The following is a 22,196-nucleotide window of genomic DNA, read 5'->3' on the forward strand; positions in this document are numbered from 1 at the left end:
TGATAGTGGTGTTGGTGGTAGATAGTGGCATGTATATAATATGATAGTGGTAGATAGTGGTAATATATAATATGTAAGTGGCATATAATGGGTTATGATGATGTTTGTAATATCTCCTATATAAGGAGTGTCATTTGGTCTTGTAAGATAAAAAGTTTTGAATATAACAGAAATATATTCCTTCTTCCTCATATTTTCGGAGTTCTTCTTCTTCATATTTTCTAAGTATAAATCTAATGCTAATTCCTAAAGTGAGTCATCCTGTTAAGCTCTTTCAACTTAGGCCCATTAGCTTGTGTAACTTCACGGTTAAGATTTTCACAAAGCTTCTTGATAATCAGTTGAAACAAATTTTGAAACCCTTAATTTCTCCCAACCAATCTGCCTTCATTCCTGAGAGAATGATTCAGGATAATTCTATTGTTGCACATGAGGCCTTTCATTTCCTAAAACAAAAGAAAAAAAAGAAGAGATGGTTTCGTGGCTATCAAGCTGGATTTTAATAAAGCCTATGACTGTGTTGAGCGAGACTTTTTATTTGAGCAAATGCGTAGAATGGGCTTCTATCCGAAATGGATTCAATGGGTTTCGAAATGTGTCACCACTATCAATTTCTCAATCTTTGTCAATGGGGAAAAAAGGGGTACTTTTAAACCATCTAAAGGGCTGCGTCAGGGAGATCCTCTTTCTCCGTACCTCTTTATCTTATTTGCGAATTTTATGTCAAATTTGGTCAATCAAAGCCTTCATGAAAGACATATTTTGGGCCTCAAAATTACCAGGCATTGTCTTACTTTGTCTCATTTGCTGTTAGTAGAGTCGTCTTGTTGAGTTCTTGTTGCTTGGCATCTAGTCAAATGGTAAATTTCGACAAGTCTAGTGTGCAATTCTCTCCCAATGTCCCTCTCTTACTCTGAGGAAGCATTCGTTCTAATTTTGGATTTAGAGAAACTCCTGATGATGTGAAACATCTGGGGTCTTCCACCCTTTTGGGGGAGGTTAAAAGCAGAGGCATATGATTTCATCATTGAGCAAGTGCTAGCCAAGTTACAAGGTTGGAAGTTGAAATTGTTGTCACATGCGGGGCAAGAAATATTGATAAAAACTCTAGTACAAGCCATTCTAGCTTATTCGATGCCTTACTTTATTTTCCTGAAGAAATTTTGTGTGAAGTTAAACTCATTGATTAGCAAATTTTGGTGGGGCAAGTAAAATTAAGTGGTTATTGTTCAATAATAAAAACTTTCAAAAAAGAAATTGAAAAAGAAAAAAAAAGTAAAATTTAACTTAATAGCAATACTATACAGAGAACTAAATACAGAAACTGTTTAATTGGATGGTTGATCGAACGATTGACAGATACCATAATAGTTGGAACTGACCAATCATCTGACTAAAATTTAAATTAATAGTAATACTATGCAAAGAAACTGTTCAACTGGACGACTGGTCGAACGATTGGAAGATCCCGTAACGGTTGGAGCTAACCAATCGTCTGACTGATCATCCGGATACATAAATTTTTATGTTCAAATATATGCTCGATCTATGTGCAACTAGATTTTTTTTAACGTAATAATGTAAAATACAAAAAAAGGAAGAAACGAAGAGAGTTCGTAGAACAGGTAGGAAGTATCTACGTTTGTTTTATGGCTTTATGTAGATTCATCATCCTCTTTAATTTCCCAATCTCTCGTCCTCCATTGCAGGTCCTCTCTAACCCTACTCTATCCTCATCCCCAAATTACCCTCTCAAATCCAACAAATTCACGACCCTACCACTCCTCCGTCTCAATCATCTTTGTAATCGCTCAACTGCTTCGTATTTCTCGTCATCCTCATCCATGGAAGCCCCTCCCGAAGGTTACAGAAGAATCGTCGGCATTTGTATCATCAATCCTTCCAAAAAGGTCACAAATTCGTGCTATTCTCTCTCCAGAATTAGTTTCTCATTCTTTCTCTAAATGCTTGTGTTTGTGTTGTGAAGATTTTTGCTACGTCGAGGCTCGATATACCTGACTCCTGGCAAATGCCACAGGTAACCCTGAATTGAAAATGCTAATTGATGATCAGGGTCTGGTTTTCTTTTTCGATTTTTACATTGGAATTTTGTGTATATACATCCATATATATGGTTGAAGCAGTTTGATCTTAAAAGGTTTTTTCTTCTTCTTCTTCTTCTTCATTTTTTTTTTTTGGGGGGGGGGGGGGGTTTAAAAAATGTGCAATTTTGGAAAGAAAAATTTGTGAGAAAGTTTCATGGTCTGGGCTGTGTGCTTACCTGATACTTGTGGCTTGTGGGTATTTGTAAGTATCCGGGTTTATCTTGGGTCCAAAGTGGCCTTGGCTTAATGGGTTTCTTTCTTTTTTATTGTTTTGATTGGTGAAATTCAGTGATTAGTTGTTAAATTAGCACGTGGTGGGTGTTGAACTTGCATCGTTCCACTCCTAAGAGTGGAATCCAAACCTCCCTTTAGGAAAGACTTGGTGGCCAAAGGGCTAGCCTTGGCTTAAGGATTTTCTCATCATCAAATATATATATGAACAACAAGGTGTGCAGGTGTGCTTTTAAAAACTTTAAAAAGTTATAAAATTTGAAATCCACAGTTACCTAGGGGCAATTTAAGAATGAGAAAAAAACATGATAAAGGTGTTCATACCAAATTGGTTGTACACTTTATATAATAGTATAGATATATGTATTGCTTATAGCATTAAACGTAGAATTCGGGAGTTCTAAAAATTAGGTTGCACTAGATTTTACAATAGGTCTGTGGACAATTAGTGTGTAGTCCAGAGTTGTAGTTGTGATGTCAAAACTTGCATAAATTGTTAAAACTTCAATGCATCTAATAGAGTGCAATTGTGTTCTGATTTCTTATAATCTTATACAAGTATTCCTTACTTGGAAAGCTTGGTTTCCATGCATATGAGATGGAAAAATATTGTGTGGTGAACAGGGTGGTATTGATGAAAATGAAGATCCAAGAGATGCAGCTATCAGGGAATTAAGAGAAGAAACAGGAATTACTTCAGCTGAAGATCTTGCAGAGGTTTGGACTTGAGATTTGACTCCTTAAGCATTATAACTTTTTTGGCGTTGGTTTGTTAGTCTTTTGGACTTGAGATTTGACTCTTCTTGCATTTGTAGACATTTTCATATTTCGAATTCTTTTGTCATTTCTCTTATGATTTGAAAATGTTTCTTTTCCAAGCTAATTAAAACAATATACCGAAACAAAATTTTGATCCTTGATGCAGGTACCATATTGGTTGACATATGATTTCCCACCAAAAGGCCGGGAAAAACTTAACCGACAATGGGGCTCAGACTGGAAGGGTCAAGCACAAAAGTGGTGAGCATCTTTATACATTTGAAATAGGTGTAAAGCTGCATTGTAGGTTTCTTTTGGCAGGGGAAATGAACCAAATTTAGGATGATCAAGTGCAGATCAAATTAATTCATAATTAACATTGACCTATGTTATATGGACTCAAGTATGCATGATGGGTGATGCGGCTCAGCAGGTATGTCTCTAAGTGTCTGATTTATCTAATTCGCACATCCAAGGCCATGGGGACACAGCAAAGTATTCAAATATTTTAATATACTTTTTTATTTTCTAGGATAAAATGGTGGTGTTCGCGAGGTGCACTAGAGAATTTCGTGCATAATATAGGAGCTTTATTTATAATTTTATGGTGAGCTCAAATTACTAAATATACTTGTTTGATGAATTTCCAACTAAATATAGCGGACACATCCCTTACCCTCAGCCACTTTTTAAGTGCTTGACATGGTTACTTCATACATTTAGAACAGTCCATGGGTGACTAATGCTCCCAAGTATTCAACTTGTGACTTGCCCTTCAATGATGCATGGGTCTACTTCTTGCCTGGTTTGTGTCAAGGCCCTAGGTGAACAAGGCTATATCAACTAAATTAGTTTTTCCATTTTATTCCTCCAGTCAATTCATCAAAACTATTTTATTCCAGCTTACTGCCGGGGTGATTTTTACATTGTCTATCTAGAAACTAAACTAATGAAATTACGACCCAGGGGTCTTATTTCTGCTGAAGTTGGATTGAACCCTGACAGATTTCATTTAGACTCTTTTAGTAACTTTCAACTCGTTTGGGTAGTTACTTGATTCATGAACTTGCTTGCGTTTCTTCTAAAGACAATTGTAATGAATGCCTGATTGGATTGCTAGAATGGGACAATTGTAATGAATGACTAATGGATTACATAACGGTCTAGAGCAAGAATGCACCTATTATGTTAGGCTATGAAGCACGGACACGGACACGGACACGGACACGGACACGCATACGGACACGGACACGGGACACGGACACGGCTGGGGACACGGCAAAATTTTTTTTATATGAATATTTTTATTTTAATACAAGTTAATTATTTTATTTAATTATTATATTTTTAAATAAATATGATTCTATTAATTTTTTATTTTATTTTATTTTATCTACTTTTTTTTTATTAATATATGTATATATATTATATAAAATATAAGATATAAGATATTTTTTTTTATTAATATTAAATAAATACATATATACATATATATATTATATACCTAATAGATATATTATACATGAATCAGATATATACATATATATATATATATATATTATATACCTATAATAGATACATTAAACCTAATAGATACACGAATCGAATCAGATCAGAGGAGAGAGAGGGCGATCAACGCGATCAATGCGAGAGCGAGAGCAAGAGACGCGAGCCAGAAAGAAGGCGAGAGAGAGGGACGAGAGAGAGAGAGAGACTTACTGATGGAGATCGACAGGCGAGTCAAGATCGAGGTCATGGATGGAGGTCGATCGCGATCGTCTGGGGTGTTCGATCGACTGATGGAGCTTGGAGCTTCGATCTTCGACTGGATTCATGGAGCTTCGATCTTCGACAGGTTTGTCTCTCTTCACCCTCTTCCTTCACACTCTCTCCTTTGTCTCTTCCTACTTGTCGTGTCTCACGCCGTGTCCAGATCTGGACACGCATGTCCCCTATAAGAAAAACAATTAAATTAAAAGGACACGGCAGATGGCGTGTCCCGTACGTGTCCCCGTGTCCGACACCGCCACGGCGCTGATTTTGCTGTGTCTATGCTTCATAGATGTTAGGCTACACTTTTTACATTCCCGTATACATTGTGTCTTTAACTCACACTTGCGCATATGATTCAAGCTTTGGATGTTCTAATTCATCAAAAAGATTTTTTTTTTTTTTTTCAATGAGATGGCATGAAATCAAGATATTGTAGCTTATTGGGGAGTCTCAATTCTGCTGAAATGAATGTTTTAATCATTTTTATGACTCAAGCAGGGCATTTGTTCCTTGCTTTTGTGTGTGATAGAGACGATTTTTCCAAGCAACGTAAGCGGTGGATTTTAGGTACTATAACCAAATCGACCTTCCATTAGATTCAGATAAAGAGAAAATTCAGCCATTGATTGATAATGTGTAAAATTAGATAAAAAAACTGATGCTTTTCTCAAAACAAGAGGTGATTTTTGCAGTGCTACTGATTACTGAAATTGAATGTTATTCACCATTGTAATCAAATTTTACTGCAGAATGTTATCCTACTCTACATTGAAAACAATAAAAAAAAAAAATCTACTTGCCAATAAAATTGATCTTTACATACAGCATATTGTGATCCAATTTACCATGTTTTTCGAGTATGATATTCAAAAGCAGCTTTGGATACCATCATCAGTCCCTTGAGAGGATGAAATCCAGTCTTCTTCAAGATTACAACCTAATGCAAATCATGATGAGTTCTTTCCACAAAAAGATTTTGATAATTTTGATCTTGACTCAAATATTTAAAATCTCAATCTTAATTTCTGTAAAATATCCCGTAAATTCCAACTTGCATTGCTTCTTCAAAACATTAGTTGTTCTACAATTTAAAATACATATGAACAAAACATCCATGCATTTCCAAAATCCCATTAGTATCTTTCCCTTACAATCTTCCATGAAGTTGCAAGAAAGCTATTAACAAGATAGAAGTTCAATCACTGAACAAATCAAGTTCGAGCAACACGAGTGATATTGGCCATAAAATCCCAGTAATGGACATAAGTCAAGTCAATATCTCAAGCCGTTTTGTTAAGTATATGATGTATACGATCAGTAACAATCTCAGCAACAATCTCAGGAGAGAATCTACTGATCATGTCTTCCCTCGCTCTCCTTCCTCTAGCCTTAGCTTCTTCACGATCACTCATCACATGCCTTATCAGAACTTGAAGCTTATCAACAGAAGGCTCAGCCCATTTATGCCCTCTGAATGGTCCTTCAGATACTTCACTCAGAACATCCACTGACAAGGGATAGCTATTTTCCTCCGTTATGTACTCAGTGGGACCAGACCAATTCGTTGTGATCACTGGCAACGACATTGCCATGGCCTCCACAATAGGCCGGCCCCATCCTTCCCCTCTTGATGGAAGAACAAATGCATCAGCTGCGTTGTATAGTCTTGGTAGATCAACGTGAGGTATGTGGGCATCAATCACGTAAATCGGAGCCCACCCATCAACCGGTTTTACTAAATCTGAACCCTCAACAAACTCCACAATCTTGTTGCCAAAATCTCAACCGGAGTGATATGGATTCGTTAACAAATACAAAGCAACCCCATCGACATTAGAGAATTCTTTTAAGTATGCCTGCAACAACACATCCCAACCCTTCCTATATTCCCACTTGAAAATGCTCAAGAAAACAAACTTGTTATCGGGATTTGAATTCAATGGAGTTGAGCCCAAAACTATAGTCCCTATAGAGGCAAGGTCTAATGGCTTATACTTGACAGGATCAAAGAAATTCGCATCAACAGGTTGAACAATTTTCACAACCTTCGACGAATCAACCCCACTTTGTATGAATGTAGACACATGGAATTCAGTAGGAACCCATACAGAATCCATTTGATTACACCGCCTTATGTGCTCAGGATTCAACCTATCAGTCTCAAACATAGTCCTACCAATTATGAATCTGTAATTTTCATAACCAGTTGGTGGGCATGGGAGTGTCTGAAACAGAGGAGGGTACCAAGCACCAGGCTCACTATGACATATCACAATGGTATTATCATCCATTTCACATTCTGTTTGGTAAAGCTCAAGAGCCAATTTTTTCATCTCCTGAGGCAAACCCTCCCAAAACTCAAGAATTTCAAGATCACCATGTTGATGAATACTCATTCTAAAGCTAGGGTTTTTCTTGTTTTCATGTAAAGCTAAGATATAAGACCAAGCTTCTGAGCTATACCCACCACCTGAAAGAAAAGGGGCCATCCATAGCACACAATAAGGGGGTTTGGAAATAGGGTTTCGTTGTGGGTTTTGTTTGGTTGTTGGGTTTGAGTGAAGAAACCCTAGAAGCTTATGAAAATGGGAAGACTCTGGTGAGAGAGTTGCATTCAGAAATTGAATTTTGTAGTAGTCTGTGTAGGTGAAACTGAATAAGATTGCTAGAAGTAGAACTAGTATTGACAATAAATAGAAGCAACTGAATTTGAAGAACAAGGGGTGAGTTTGAGTGGGTTGTGGTGAGTGATGGGGTTCTTGATTTTCTTGGGAATCCATAAGAATGGGGGAGTAAAGAAATTACAGATTCAATACAGAAAGAGAAAATTCTAACAATTTGGTAAGTAAAGAGTAGAATATGAGAGAGGGAGAGAGTACCAAAACCTGGGACTTTGTAGCTGGACGACAGGGACAAGCAGAAACCCTTGGAACTAAACCATTGACCTGCGCTAAGGAAATATATTTCGGTCTTGTTTGGTTTAACTCAAAATATAGTTTTTGAAAAAAAATTCAAAATTTTATTTGATAGAAAATTTAAAAAAAAAGAAAATTTAAATTCACTTTTTTCTTTTCTATACATTAATTAATCATTTTTTTTTCTCTCATCTCTCTTTCTCAATCACTTTTTTCTTACACACATTTACTCAACTATAACAAAATATCAAATCTTCTCAAACTCCCATACTCCAAAATTATTTCCAAAATATATAACTAAACAAACCAAAAAAAATTTTAAACTCTTTCTTCCAGATTTTTTTTAAAAATTTATCTCCCAGAACCAAACCAAACACACCCTTTATTTTTATTTCATCTCTCTCAAAATATTAGTCTCATTTAAAAAACATATATTTTAATATAATTATTATACTTTAAAATATTAGTATATTTACAAAATTACTCTGTGACTTGTTTTTAAAAATATTAATGATCATAATTAATAAATTTAAACGAAGAATAAAATAAAAAATTTATATTATTTTAATTCTTAAAAAATATATTTTTTAAGTAAATTATATATATATATATCGGATATTTGTTTATAATACCAGTTTAGTTCTCGGAATTATATACTTTCCTTTTAAAGTTTCTAATTGTATAACAAATAACTCCGTTTATTAACCAATCAACTTTTTATAATGATCTCATAAATATATTTTAATTAATAATTGACATAATTTTATTATTGTATAGAAAAATAGTTAAAAATTTTATTTTTTTAGTAATTCTATTAAATAAAAAATTCTGACAATGAGTATTTATAATTTTAAAAACCACACAAAATAATCCATATTTTAAATAAATTTCAAAAAGCATATTTACAATATACTTTTTTTTTATAAATAAATTATACAAAACCCTAAACTTTTGTAGTTTTTATTTTTATTTTTACAACGCGTGTCAATTACTTGAGGTCGGTGGTGAATGTAGAATGAGCACACTGAAATTAGATGTAAAGTGTAGGATTAGATTATTTAAATTGAAATAATACAGACTAAAAATACAATTTGAATTGAAAAATATAATTTACTCATTTGGTTTATAAAAAAATGTTATTTATCATTGAATTTACTTCATTATTTTATTTTTGAAAATTCAAAATAACGCAATTATTTGACATAATGTTGCATAAACAAAAAAAAAAAAAAAAAAAAAAAAAAAAAGATGAAAAATTATAATGATATATTTCCAAAAAAACATAAGGTTATTGTCATGTCAAAATGCATTGTCTTCGGAGATAGACTTAATTAATAATGAGATAATTACACTCCCGTGAAATTTTAAATTTTTTTTATATTCATAAAAAATTTATAATACTAATTATTAACATAAATTATACGGACAACCCCTTAAAGTTTTTGTTTAATATAGATCTCCTCTCATATTTAAAAAATTACACTTATTCCTTGTCAGATTAAAATAACATATTTGTTCTTTAACTTTTATACATATAAAATAATAAAATAATATAAATATTTTATTCATGTCATTTCAAGGGAAATAACAATCATCTACTTTGGTTTAACTCACACAAAAAAATGAGTCTTTTTATTTTTTGTATTTTTTAATTTTTACTGAATTTGTTTTAATATTTTAAGTAATTTTTTATATTTTTTTAGATACATCTAATCTGAATATACTTAAGAAATATAATATTTTATATTTTTTAAATTCACCAAATAAAAAAAATAAAAAATACAAAATACAAAAAAATTAATATATTATCTTATTTTGTTGTATTCAATAATTTTTTTTAAAAAATTTTTTTGTACAAATTTTATACTTTTCAAATATATGTAGATTAAATTAATCTAATCTAGATATAATGGTAGAAATAAAAGTAAAAAACTATATTTATATATAAAAATTTATATAAAAAATATCATAAAAATATTATAATAGTGATATTGTTTTACATATAAATTATGTTTATGAGTGTTTTGTTTTAGAGTATTGTTAGAGACCCCAAGCATTTTATCAATTTTTTTAGGGTGATTCTACTTGCACCACTATTTAATATCATTATACTGTCCATCTCATTATACCACTAAAAAAAATGTAATTCTCATTACACCCCCAATACATTACCAAAACTAACTCTAAATTAACTATTTCATCTCTTTACACCACTAATTTTAGTAATACGGTACTAAACAATTTACATTATTCCGGTATTATACTGCCAGAAAAAATAGATCTCTCTAGCATTTTGTTGCTATACATTTACAAAGATACTTTCTTCCAAACAATGATTTTTTAATTGTGGTAGGCCTGTTCAGTAATACAACGCTAATTAATTTGTATTACTTTACTATTATGTTACCGGACAATATTTTTTTCCCTAACATTATGTTGCCGTCCAATTAAATGATAACAAGAAATTAATTTGGGCCACTTGTGATGTACATGTTCAATGATACATTGTTATACAAATGAGATTATTCTAATGTTATGTTACTAAACTACAATAGAGTTGTCTATGCCCCTGTCGCTATACATTTAAAAAAATTTCTTTTTCCTTGAAGCATTCATAAAAAAATTCATAAATCAAACACGCATCCATAAAATCATACATAAAAAGTATTCATAAAATTATTCATAAAAACATAAAATGTACAAATATTCATAAAGTATTCATAAAATCTGTCATTGTTTGCATCCATCAATCAAACATATTATCAAAATTCTTCTTGGTAATTTTTTTCCCCCTTAATAGAAACATACATTCACAATTTTTAGAATTTGTCAACCTCAATCGTTCCGCCTTGATCTTCCTGTTATCACTATAGTAACCACTTCTTTTACAAGCAAGTGTAAATCTTGATTTTCTGTTATTACCTGCTGCATTTGATATCTTTATGACAATGACAAATCCAATCTTCTTCTCCACGTCAGAAGCCCATTTAATTAATGCTTCACAACTACTATAAAACTAAAGATAATAAATACATTTATACATCAAATTATTAATAAATCTCAATACAAATTAAAAATAAGAAAAATTCGTATTCATAAAAAAAACTTAACAAATCTCGTCTGTAATGAATTCATGATTAGAGTCTACTAATATTGCAGTATCTACGTTGTTGCAAAGAGTATAAGTATAATCCTTCCAGGTAAAAAAATGAAACTAAAAATACATGATAATGAGAAGCCGAACAAATTTTAAAAAAGTCAGTTTGGGATTACCTGAAATGTATCTTTTATTTGGCAATTGGTTACCAAACTTATATTTTTTGTTCGACAATATGATGCCGGACTATTTTATTTTGTTCGATTTCGAACCATCGAATAAAAGTCGAACACCAGTCCAGAAAAACGAAACAAAAACCTACCAAATAAATAAAAAAAACTCACAATTTCACTTTTTTTATGGTTCTTCACCACTGTTTCTTCATCCATTACTTTCTTTACTGATTAAAATATTATGATTCTTACTTTTTGAAAAGCGATGAGTAAGAGAAAAGAAAAATTAAGAAAGGAAAAAGAGGAGTAGGGATTGAAGACCAAGGGGGGAAGGAGATAACAAAATATATTTAATTTAGTGTTTTGTCCTCAAAGGTAATTTCACACATGGATAAAATTAAGGGGAAAAAAAAAACTCATATGAAGGGTATGAAGAGATAAAATAGTGGTGTAAGTAGAATCACCCATTTTTTTAATTAAATGTTTCACATGGGTGTGAGACCTACATGGGGTGAGTTCCACACCCATGTGAGACATTTGATAGAAAATTTGGTAGAACTTTTAGGACATCTAGCATTTTTCTTTGTTTAAAGTAAAATGTCACTATTAAATTATATCATTGTGCTTGAAAATTCTATATAAAATTTATATTTATATATCATCACTCAATATGTTCAAGTATAAATGAATGATGGAAAATTATAAAATGTAGTTATGATTATAAGAAGAAGAAATGTTAAGAAAAAAAGTATAAGATGGTTATTTAGAAAATTTTAAGGTATGATATTAGTAATTCATAGGGTAATTTGTAATGAGATTACAAATCTCAGGAAAAATAATGTAATTTTTCAAATGTGAAGTGATTTGTATTAAATAGAAATCTTAAGAGATCTCACTATAATTTAATTATTAATATTTATAATTTTTTTATTAATTTGTAATTATTTGTTTTTAAAATTTAACTGTTGATATTTTCCATCAATAATTAATAATTTTTTTAATTTGTAAAAAAAAAAGAAAAAGACAAACAAAAAAAAAAAAAAAATAGGAGGTGCCTTCCCTTCCCTGAGTGAGGACCGCCTTCCCACAACGGTCATATCTGCAAACCCTATATACGTACTACTCTTCTTCGCTTGGCATTGCTCTGATTAATCGTCCAGATCTCAAAACTCAAAACCCCAATTTCGAATCAACAAATATGAAGAGAGTCTTCGGCGTTAAGAAAGACAAACAACCCTCTCCTTCCATTCATGACGCCTCCGATAGGGTCACTTCTCTCTCTCTCTCTCTCTCTCTCTCTATATATATATATATGTATAAATTGTTGTTGTTTAAACTGGGTCGCTATTCTTTTGACTAGAATTTTGTTCAGTTTCTCGATATCGACTCTGTGTGTATTTAGAATTATTGATAAAAATTAGGGTTTGTATGTGATTCTCAGTACACTTTTTGGTACATTCATTCAACAATTTTAGAGATGGGGATGCTTGTGTTTGAAACTAGATTTTAGATTCTACATTTGTTTTAATTACAAAGTTATGTGCTCTGTTAGAATCCGAGGTTCTAGTTATTGAAGATTTGTATTTTAACCTTTGTTATTGAAGATAATTCTCTATGGTTCTTCAAAGTAAATGGATGCGGTTATATTTGCTTTGGTTTAGAACACTAGAGAAAAAGAAGAGAAAAGAATGGAGGAGATGAAAAAGAGGGTCACAGCCCTAACACAAACGATCATAGCCTTCAATACTCAATAATAGCCATCGATTAATCTCAACTTTATTTTAATGAGCACAGAAGTCTCATTGAATGGGAATTGACACATTTGCCTATGTGGTTTACTGTCTTAGCCAAGTTTGGAAAAAGTACACTAAGGCCATGTTTGTTTGGGTGGACTGGATTAGCATTCCCATGACTAATAGTCTTAGGATTACAAATCCGTTGGATTGTGTATCTTATCTTAACTAATAGTCAAGTTTAAAATAATTAGTTCATACTTCAATTGTTTAACCAAACATTGGATTAATAATTTTATTGGACTATTAGTCCAATCCCAAGCTCATGTCCACCTAAACAAACATGGCCTAAGGGCTTTTTTTATTTGTTATATATTAGCCACATTTGGAAAATAAACTAAGGGTCACGTTTAGAAAAAGTATACTAAGTGCTTTTTTATTTGTTCTGTATAAGCCACATTTGGAAAATACACTAGCCACGTTTCACGTTAGGAAAAAGTACACTAAGACCTTTTTTATTTGTTCTGTATTAGCCACGTTTGGAAAATACACCAGCCACATTTAGAAGGGTCACGTTTGGAAAAAGTACACTACGGGCTTTTTTATTTGTTCTATATTAGCCATGTTTGGAAAATAAACTAAGGGCTTTATTAGCCACGTTTGGAAAATGTAACACATTCGAAACCCCCCCCTCCCCCCCCCCCCCAAAAAAAAAAATTAAAAATAATGAACCCAACAATCAATAAGGGCGAAAATGTCTTAACATGACACAATAATATATTAAATAGGATCTCATAGAAAATGTTTCCAAATGAACAGGACCTACGGTGTCTATAAAAAATAAAAAAAGGACTACATGGTATATACTACAAATTTCTAAAGAGATTTTCAAGTAATTTTCCCATTAGACTATACATAAACTTAATTAAAAATCTCCACGCGCACATGATCCACGTCAAAACTATTTTACTCTTTGTGTAGAGATTTTTTATTTATTAAAGATAATAGTTTATATTTTCTTTTTCTAGTAGGTATTTTCTTATAGTATTTCCGGTTTGGGAATTCACTCATAGGATTCATGTTACTCCCGTTTCATTTTGTTGGTCTTATTATTTATTCCATTTTGGGGGATGTCCCAAAATGATAGTCCCATTCGAGGTTTTAAAAGGCAGTGTTACGTAACGGTTGCGGTGGTAAGCACTACCTATTATGTGATGGAAATTCACATGTGTAACGGCCATTTTAGTGTTACTTAACGATCGTAGCGGTATTGTAACGGCCATAACGGCCCATTACACATCATTACAATATTTTGAATAGTTTTCTTTCCAAAGAAAAAAAAAATGATTAATTACCTAAAAGTCCTATCTACATATTTAGTAGTAGCTTAAGTCCTATCTAAAAGTTTTTGAACCAATAAGTCTTATTTATAGATAAGAAGACATTTTTGCCTTTCAATCCAAATAGTTATATATATATATATAACAAAATTGACGTTATTTACTAAAAACAAAATCAAATTAGTTATGGGAAGTGGATGAAGATACAATTTCGAAGTATCTTGAAGGATTTCTCGATTTGATTCGCTGTTATACGTACATTGATTTCGGCGTTTGACAGATTTGTGTTTGAGACTTTTTGAGTTGAAATCTGTTTCAAGGTTCAGAATAGAACATATTAAATCGACTAAAGAGATGGGCCTGAAGATTTGGTTTGTAGGTAAGAACTGAGACATTCTCAGTTCCAAAACTGAGAATGTTCTCAATTTAAAATTGAGAATGATTTCAGTTTGCAAAAATATCCAGTAAAATTGAGAAAATTTTCAATTTTTTTTAGTGTTAAAACTAAGAATATTATCATTTTTCCCCCTTCATAAAATGATAATATTTTCAATTTTAAAACTATAAAAAATTGAGAAATTTCTCAGTTTTGCACAACCATTGAAAATCACACGGTGAGAATGAATTACTCATATCAGGGAAGAAGTGGTTAGCAGCGTCGGCGATGTCAACATGGTCAAGGCTGGTGCTGGAGCTGACGATGCATTGGACCGGTGGGGGAAGCGACCGAGAGTGTTGGAGGTGAGAGAGAAGGGACCGAGGCAGAGGAGGAGCCGTACGGATGAGACTAGAGACTGGGTCTGTGGAAAGGAGAAGGAGGGGTAATACGACGTTGATCATCATGATCGCTGCTCCGATTATGTAGCGAAGAGGGCTCGATGGTTCAACCTCTATCACCCTTCTGAACTGAAAACACATACCCAATCGCATACCCAATCACAAACATGTATGCGATTTAACCCTAGACTCCTCCCATTGATCAAACAAGATCCACATCCAAATTCACAGAGAGAGAGAGAGAGAGAGGCATCGTTGGTGTTACAGCAAGAAAGAGAGATGATGAAATTCCAGTGCTAGTGTGGCTTCTTGTTGGGGAGTGGGTGTAAAGTATAAGAGAGAGAGAATGATGACAACAACGATGTTTGACAGCGATAGAGGAGGTCTTGGAAGGATAAATTGGTCTATTAAAAATTAATGGGATTTGAAGGAGCAAATAATTTTATCTAGGACTTAATGGATTATAAGTTCACAACATAGAACTTATATGTAAATGCCCCCCCCCCCAAAAAAAAAAAAACTTACAAAAAAGAACGAATACTCAGGTAATCCAAACCTAAAGAAAAAAACCTTATATGAATTTTTTATTTTATTTTATAATTTTTATTTCATTACATTGGCATGTAAAATAAAAAATATATAAATAGTGGTTGTATTTATTTTTATAATCATTTCATTTAATATTTAATTATAAATATTTTTTATTTTGTTACTATAATGTGTTGTCTAAAAATGTCTTTAAAAAAGAATCAGTAGCTCAAAAATAATTTTTACTTATGACACAATTTTTATTTTTATAATCATTTCATTTATTACTTAATAGTAAATAATTTTATTTAGTTAGCTGTAAAGTGTTGTCTAAAATAGTCTTTTTTTTTAAAAAAAAAAATCATTAACTCAAATTCTTTTTTTATTTATGGCGCAATTTTTTTTATAATCATTTCATTTAATAATTGTAAATTTTTTTTATTTAGTTAGTTCAGGGTATCGGTCAAAAATAATTTTATAGACATTTGAAATCAATTATTTTTAAAGTCATTAACTATTAAAATAAAATGTAAAAAGTTCCTTTTATAGTGATTTAAAAATATGAAATATATTGGATCATACTTAAAAATTAACAAAAATTAATCAAAATCTATTTTAAACCCTTACAAATGTGATTTTGAAAACAAAATATGCGTATCAGTAAATTTTTTTTAAATTGTGAGAAAAATTAAAAAATTCACAGTTTCGGTTACTGCAACTGTTATGTTATTCTTTTACGCCCCGCCATCGCAACCGTTGCGACGACCGCAACCGCTTTTCAAAACATTGGTCCCATTTGAAAAGTCAAAGTAAAAAACATTTGATTTTTCAAAGCTATTCCTTTTGAGTAACTATAAATATATTAAAATTTTGAAAAGATAGGGGCATTAGTGGAAAAATATTTTAAAAGAGGGCTGCTAAATGCCCTTACCTTTTTCCTTTGGACCCCTACCTCTTCTATTTTTTTTGTTACAATTTTGTCCCAATATCAAATTTTATTTTTAACCCCATCTCTATCCTGCCAACCCCAACCCCAAGCCTATCCCCAACCCGACCCCCACCCCCAGCCCACCTCCACCTATACTCCACTCTGGCCGGTAGCCTCCCAGCACCACCAACCTGCAGCACCGTCACGACCACCACCACCTCCGTAGCCCTTCACCGCCACTACTAAGAGATAGAGAAAGAGTCACCACCACTACAACTGCCCAACCCATTGCCTCTTGCTCCTCCTTTTCTCCTTCTCCCCATCGCGACCCAGACTGCCTAAAGCAACTATCGCAAACCCCCATCACAAACCCAGTCTTTTTCTTCTTCTCAGTGCAAAACCAATCGCTAGCCGTCACGTCGTCATCGCCAGTCGTCGTGTCGCCTTCACCACCATCATCGCCATCGTCATCGCCTCTCTTTCTCTATCGTTTGATCTGCGCCTCACTCTCTATGAAAACCCTAGGCCTAGGGTTAGGGTTTGGTGAAAATGGCCAGAGAAGAGGGGGGGAGAAGGATCGACAGTGAGGAGAATCGAACAATGAGAAGGAGGAGCTAATGGGAGGAGGTGGTTGATGGAGTTGGCCACCGGAGATTGAGCGATGGTTGCTGGAGTTGGTGGGGATGGGATTAGGGTTAGGGGCTAGGGTTTGGGTTTGGGATTAGGGGTATGGTTGGTATTAAGGGGGTGGGGGTTCAAAGAAGTGGGAGGGCCAAAGTAAAAAGGTGGGGACAAATAGCAGCCCTTATTTTAAAATTTAAAACTTGTAATCCCCAAAAAGGAACAACATATTGGGATGGGGAAGGGAGTATGATTATTTGTTTTGTGTAACCTTTGAGTTTTTGTACAACTTGTGGTTGGCCTTATGAAAGATCTATAGCTTTAACTGTTTGTGAATGGTATTTTTCCTCGGTCACTCTTATGTCTCTTGGAGATCTGATTTCTCACTGTTTTTGTAATCCCATTAGAGACCTAAAATATGTTTTAGTTAATTTATTTATTTATTCCAGATCAACAAAAGAAGTGAAACAGTTGATGAGAAGATCAAAAAACTCGATGCTGAACTTGCTAGATATGAGGAACAGATCAAGAAAACTCGACCTGGTCCGGCTCAAGAAGCTGTCAAAGCTTGAGCCATGAGGGTTCTCAAGCAAAAAAGAACGTAGGTTATCTGCTTTATGTATTTTTTTAAAACCCTGATATACTAACAAATCATGGTATGCTAACTATGTTCTTTAGTCTTATACAGTAGCATCACTTGTACTAAATACCATTAATGGACAAGTTGTAGTCTGTATTTTCAGATCAAGTTAGATCTGAGTTGGTTGTATTAGATTGGATTTGATAAGACCCATTAAAGAAAGTTGGTTAGGACACAGTTTGCATTGAACAGATTTGGTTTAGGTTGACCAAGCAAAAGAAGAAACTGGGAAGAAATGTACCAATCTGTGGGGTATCAGCATGGAGAAGTGGGAAATATAGTGTGCATAGTTTGGAAAGTGTGTGCGCTTAGTATTCAGATGAGAGAGTGAAAGAATCAACCAATATGTGGTTTTGCTGTGTGATTTTTTTTAATGGGAAGAATATGGTTTTTATTTGTTTGAGCTTCAAATTTTGTTAACTGTTAAAATTAAAACATCAAGTTAGGTGTATAGAAATTGTAAATTTTAGGCTAAATTTTAATCATCAAAATTGGAATTGATATATTATCTTTGGCAACATGTTTTGCAACCTATGGACAGGTATGAAGGACAACGTGATATGCTTTACAATCAGACATTCAATCTAGACCAAGTTGAATTCACTTCTGAGGGAATTAAAGATGCTAAGCAAACAGTATGTTCAATGGAGCTTCTTGATATGGTGTTATTATTATTGCTACTACTTTTGTAGTTGTATTGGTGTCTTTTTAAATTCATCAATGCTTTAGGCTTCAACTAATACATGTTGGGACATGAAAATAGATAAGGAATTAGTGGAAAATTCTGCATTCTGATTCTTATGATTTCTGGTTTTTGAAATGTCCATGGACAGCAGCCTTTGGCTATATGGGAGACATGCACATCAGCATAGCCTAATTAAATGCAATTAAAATTTAGGCCTGTGAGTGGGACTATATGGGAGACACTGTATCTGGAAAGAAAGTATTAAGATTCATGGGGTTTAGTTTCCTATTAGAAAGGTTTAATTCCTATATCCTATGTCCTCTTGTATTCTTAAAGGGGCCATGACATCAAAAGATTTTTTATTGGTCTTTTTCCAACATGGTTCAGATGACTAGGCTGCCTTGACCTATGTTACATGGCCTCAGGTAAGGGTATCAGGTACGTGTGCGTATCTAGAGTTTGGACCTATCAAACTCAAATTTAAGGTTACACAGACTCGGCAAAAAGTGGTTGTATTTTTATGTTTTTAATTTATCATATGATATAAAATGATGTTATATGTGACATACAGTGTCAAAAAGATATTTTACTCTCTATAAAAATTAGACAACAACATATACATATAATGATAGTGTTAAATACAAATATTAGTGCCCGATGTATCGGACACATATCCCACGCCCTTGTCCAAGTGTTGGATGTCTGACATGGGTATTTGATTCATTTTGAAGAGTCTATGTATCTTGACTAATGATAATGTTTCAACTTTTATATAAGATTCACTGTGCTACATATAGTATGGCTATTATGGGTCTACACTATATTCACCATAAGATTATTCTTTTTCTTGGCAGCGCCCCAAGGGGCATGGTTCAAGGGATTTCAGGAGGAGCTTGTTCTGTACACTGATTGGAACCTGCTGCCTACCTTGTGAGAAGTAGAGGACTACCATTTGTCTCTAGGGTGGGAATTCTTTCTAAAATGGGCGGTCGACCTGTGTCGTAGATTCCCTCATGCTTCATATTAATGTCTATTTTCGTTTACCAGGAAATGGATGCCCTGGAGGCACTTTTTAGTGAATCAAATGCAGTTAGTTTTGACTTTATTTTGCCGCAACTAATCTTGTTGCATTCTTTCCAGATGTCAGCTTTGAAATCGGCAAACAAAAAGTTGAAAAAAATGACGAAGACTCTGCAGATTCAAGACATTGTTGTTTGTATATGATTTTTTATTGTATTCCTTCTCTTCCATTGTGCCTATTGTTGGAAATTCTTAATGCTTGATTCCTGATTATCTGTAGAACTTGCAAGATGAGATGTGATGGACCTTGATGGATGTGAGCAATGAAATTCAAGAGTCTCTTGGTAGAAGCTATGATGTACCTGATCACAGTCATTGATGAGGAAGAACTCATGGGTGGTAAGCTCATATATTGTATTATAAACTTCTTTGTGGAAGAGGAAATATGCTACCTGGTTTGTTACCAGAAATGTAAGTAATGTTGTTTGCCCTACCAGCTTCATACTTTTCATGGTTACAAAAGATGTCATTGGATTTGTATATATTCTTCTTTGAAGAAGAAAAAAAAAAGTGTAATATCATTAAGTAAAGAAAAATGTGCTACAAAAATCTCTTTTAACTTGGCTTGCCAGGGGGTTAGGGGTAGTAACCCCTACAGTTTAATTCTAGGACATGTTGGGCATATATGTAGAAGAAAAGTAGTTTTGTATCATCCAAGTTTGCCTCCTTACCAGCCCAAGTGTCTGCAACAAAGTTGCATTACTGGTGGCAAAACATAATTTTGGATATGATTTGCCGTAGGTTAGGTCTGTACGCAATCTATCCCTCCCCGACCCCCCCAATTCATTGGAGACTAAATTGGGTGCTTCTTTTTTTTTCATTTTCATGGCTCCTTTTCAATGTTGTGATGCAGACCTCGATGCTTTGGAAGCTGACGTGGGCATGGAGACAGAAGGTGATGGGGTGCCTGCATATCTTCATCCTGATCTGGAAGGAGGAGCTCATCTTGCCACCAGCACCAACAGGGCATGCAGCACCAGCAGTACCAGCTAGCAGAGTCAACCAGGTAAATTGTAACCTCAGTTATCACTCAGGAATTCCTTTGCTTACAATGCTACAATTGCTTGGAAATGGATATTGTATTTCGTTGTAATTGATGAATTATTCTGTTGACCCGGCTTCTACATGTTCGAACTAGTATGTTGTCAGAATTGTACAATAAAATTCACACGATTTAATATGAGTTTCAATCAAAATGATTTGAATCGTGCTATAGAATTGGAAATTGAGTGTGCTGTTGAATTGAAAATTGAGTAAATCGTAATTCACAATTGCGATTTAGCTTTGTTTTTGTTTACATAATGTATTGAAATGATTGCCCTTCTCACATCTCTATCAAGACACAAAAATAGGGCAATTAGTTATATATATATATTTGTTTTTTTGAGGAAATTGGTTATATTGATATACATGGTGTCATATATTTGCAAATACATAATTTATTTATATTGATATTATTTCATTTTAAACATTGTATTTTCATATGTATATTCATTTAGAAAATTATATGTTATATTAAACAAAATGAATCTTACCTTTCACTATTCAATGCAATTTACAACTCACTATTTTATCTTAAACGATTCATGATTCAATTTGCAATTTGATACTTACCTTTCACTTTTATCTATTTCTTTTTCCCCCTCAAAAGGCCATTGCATGGTATGTTTCAATGACAATTGATTGCATATGTAGTTTTCCAAATGTACTGCTCAGCCTTGAATTATTATTATTTGTTGGAATAATTCCTTACGTGTACGGTGTGAAATATGTAATTATTGTACTAAATATATTATCAAATTATATATAAAAAATATAAGTTGAATGTAACGTAAATTGTTTGGGTAAAATCAAATCAAACCAAACCAAACCAAACCAAACCAAACCATATATACACAGAAAATCAGAAATACTTACATAGAAGTAAAAAAGTTATAAACAGATTGTTAAAATCTGAAATCAAAAACAGTTTGATCAAGGCTTGTGTTAGACATAATTTTTTTTAAGACAAATTTGTCTCTTGTTACGGTACTCACGAGTTTTTATTGGATGTGCATCTTTCAGGATACAATGATCGAACTTTGCAGAAGTAGCACTACCACGACAAGTTTGGCGAACCTTGCTATGCTGAATTTTCTTACAGAAAGGACAGTGTCAAAGGAAAGAAATACAAGATGAATCGATGCTTTATGAATGCAATAAGGGTCTGCTTGTATAGGAAAATTGGTGACTTTTTGAATGGTCGTAGTGACTTTCCGATGAAGAGAGACAACTCTTTCATTGAATAAGTAGAATAGAATAGACATGACAGTTTTTTCAAACAGATTTGAATTTTGTATTGAATCCGATTCAATTTTGATCCAAATAAATAAATTTGATTTAAATAGAATTAATTTTGAATTAATTAAATTTCGTCTTAAAACTATACTCAAATGATGCATTTTGGAGTTAATTTCTCATTCACCTATTACTGATTTTCAAATCATTTTTCCAACAATTCCCCACACGAATGAAATGAAGAAAAAGTATAAAAGGCTCAATGTAGACTCAAAGAGAATTCACTTGGAAATATCTTGCATGGGGATAGGTAGTTTTTGGCTTTGAACCTTTCTTAGTAAAAGACTATCGGACTTATTAGCTAATCAGTGAACACGATGTCTTGAACTGTTTAATTATTTGTGTAAGCTAAGATAATAAAATTTACACAGAATATCTCTAGACATAGCTTAGTTCTCACAGTTGTGCCGCTTCGGCCTTGGACATGTCCTGGTGTTTCACGAGTGCTCTAGAGAACTTAGCCTTATCAATTAT

General features: G+C 33.2%; 1 protein-coding gene, 1 long non-coding RNA gene and 1 pseudogene across 10 annotated transcripts; 2 read left to right on the forward strand and 1 right to left on the reverse strand.

Moving 5' to 3' along the window:
• Positions 1–1,485: 1,485 nt before the first annotated feature.
• LOC145801925 (nudix hydrolase 26, chloroplastic-like) lies at positions 1,486–3,760 on the forward strand. Of its 4 annotated transcripts, XR_014343808.1 has the most exons (6): positions 1,632–1,910; positions 1,988–2,038; positions 2,961–3,053; positions 3,262–3,356; positions 3,452–3,528; positions 3,628–3,760. XR_014343808.1 is itself a non-coding variant. In XM_082893819.1 (5 exons), exons 2-5 carry the CDS (start codon positions 1,845–1,847, stop codon positions 3,358–3,360), a joined length of 309 nt encoding a protein of 102 aa, XP_082749945.1. In that variant the 5' UTR covers positions 1,486–1,625; positions 1,710–1,844; the 3' UTR covers positions 3,361–3,529. The 4 variants fall into 4 exon arrangements, 3 of the variants coding, with proteins under 3 accessions (XP_082749945.1, XP_082749944.1, XP_082749943.1); XM_082893819.1 differs by lacking the exon at positions 3,628–3,760 and adding an exon at positions 1,486–1,625 and having other exon boundaries at positions 1,710–1,910; positions 3,262–3,529; XM_082893818.1 differs by lacking the exon at positions 3,628–3,760 and having other exon boundaries at positions 3,452–3,529.
• A 2,141-nt stretch (positions 3,761–5,901) lies between these two features.
• LOC145801923 (uncharacterized) lies at positions 5,902–7,794 on the reverse strand (annotated as a pseudogene).
• A 4,324-nt stretch (positions 7,795–12,118) lies between these two features.
• Positions 12,119–21,774, forward strand: LOC114312147 (uncharacterized). 6 transcript variants are annotated; one of them, XR_014343809.1, is made up of 8 exons: positions 12,125–12,320; positions 17,430–17,581; positions 18,162–18,255; positions 19,160–19,268; positions 19,446–19,521; positions 19,606–19,724; positions 20,239–20,391; positions 21,450–21,774. It is a non-coding gene; the product is annotated as an uncharacterized LOC114312147 (long non-coding RNA). The 6 variants fall into 6 exon arrangements; XR_014343814.1 differs by having other exon boundaries at positions 19,446–19,517; positions 19,606–19,796; XR_014343810.1 differs by having other exon boundaries at positions 19,446–19,517.
• Positions 21,775–22,196: the final 422 nt, after the last annotated feature.

Source organism: Camellia sinensis, chromosome 11, assembly GCF_055761805.1.
Source record: "Camellia sinensis isolate YWXY chromosome 11, ASM5576180v1, whole genome shotgun sequence".
NCBI classification, from domain to species: domain Eukaryota; kingdom Viridiplantae; phylum Streptophyta; class Magnoliopsida; order Ericales; family Theaceae; genus Camellia; species Camellia sinensis.

What these genes read in the sequence shown, in the direction of transcription:
- LOC145801925 (XM_082893817.1), top strand. Translation starts at nt 1,650, where the DNA reads ATGGCTTTATGTAGATTCATCATCCTCTTTAATTTCCCAATCTCTCGT. An exon ending in TCATCAATCCTTCCAAAAAG is followed by an intron (nt 1,911 to 1,987) that starts GTCACAAATTCG and finishes TGTGTTGTGAAG; the next exon opens with ATTTTTGCTACGTCGAGGCT. An exon ending in ACTCCTGGCAAATGCCACAG is followed by an intron (nt 2,039 to 2,960) that starts GTAACCCTGAAT and finishes TGTGGTGAACAG; the next exon opens with GGTGGTATTGATGAAAATGA.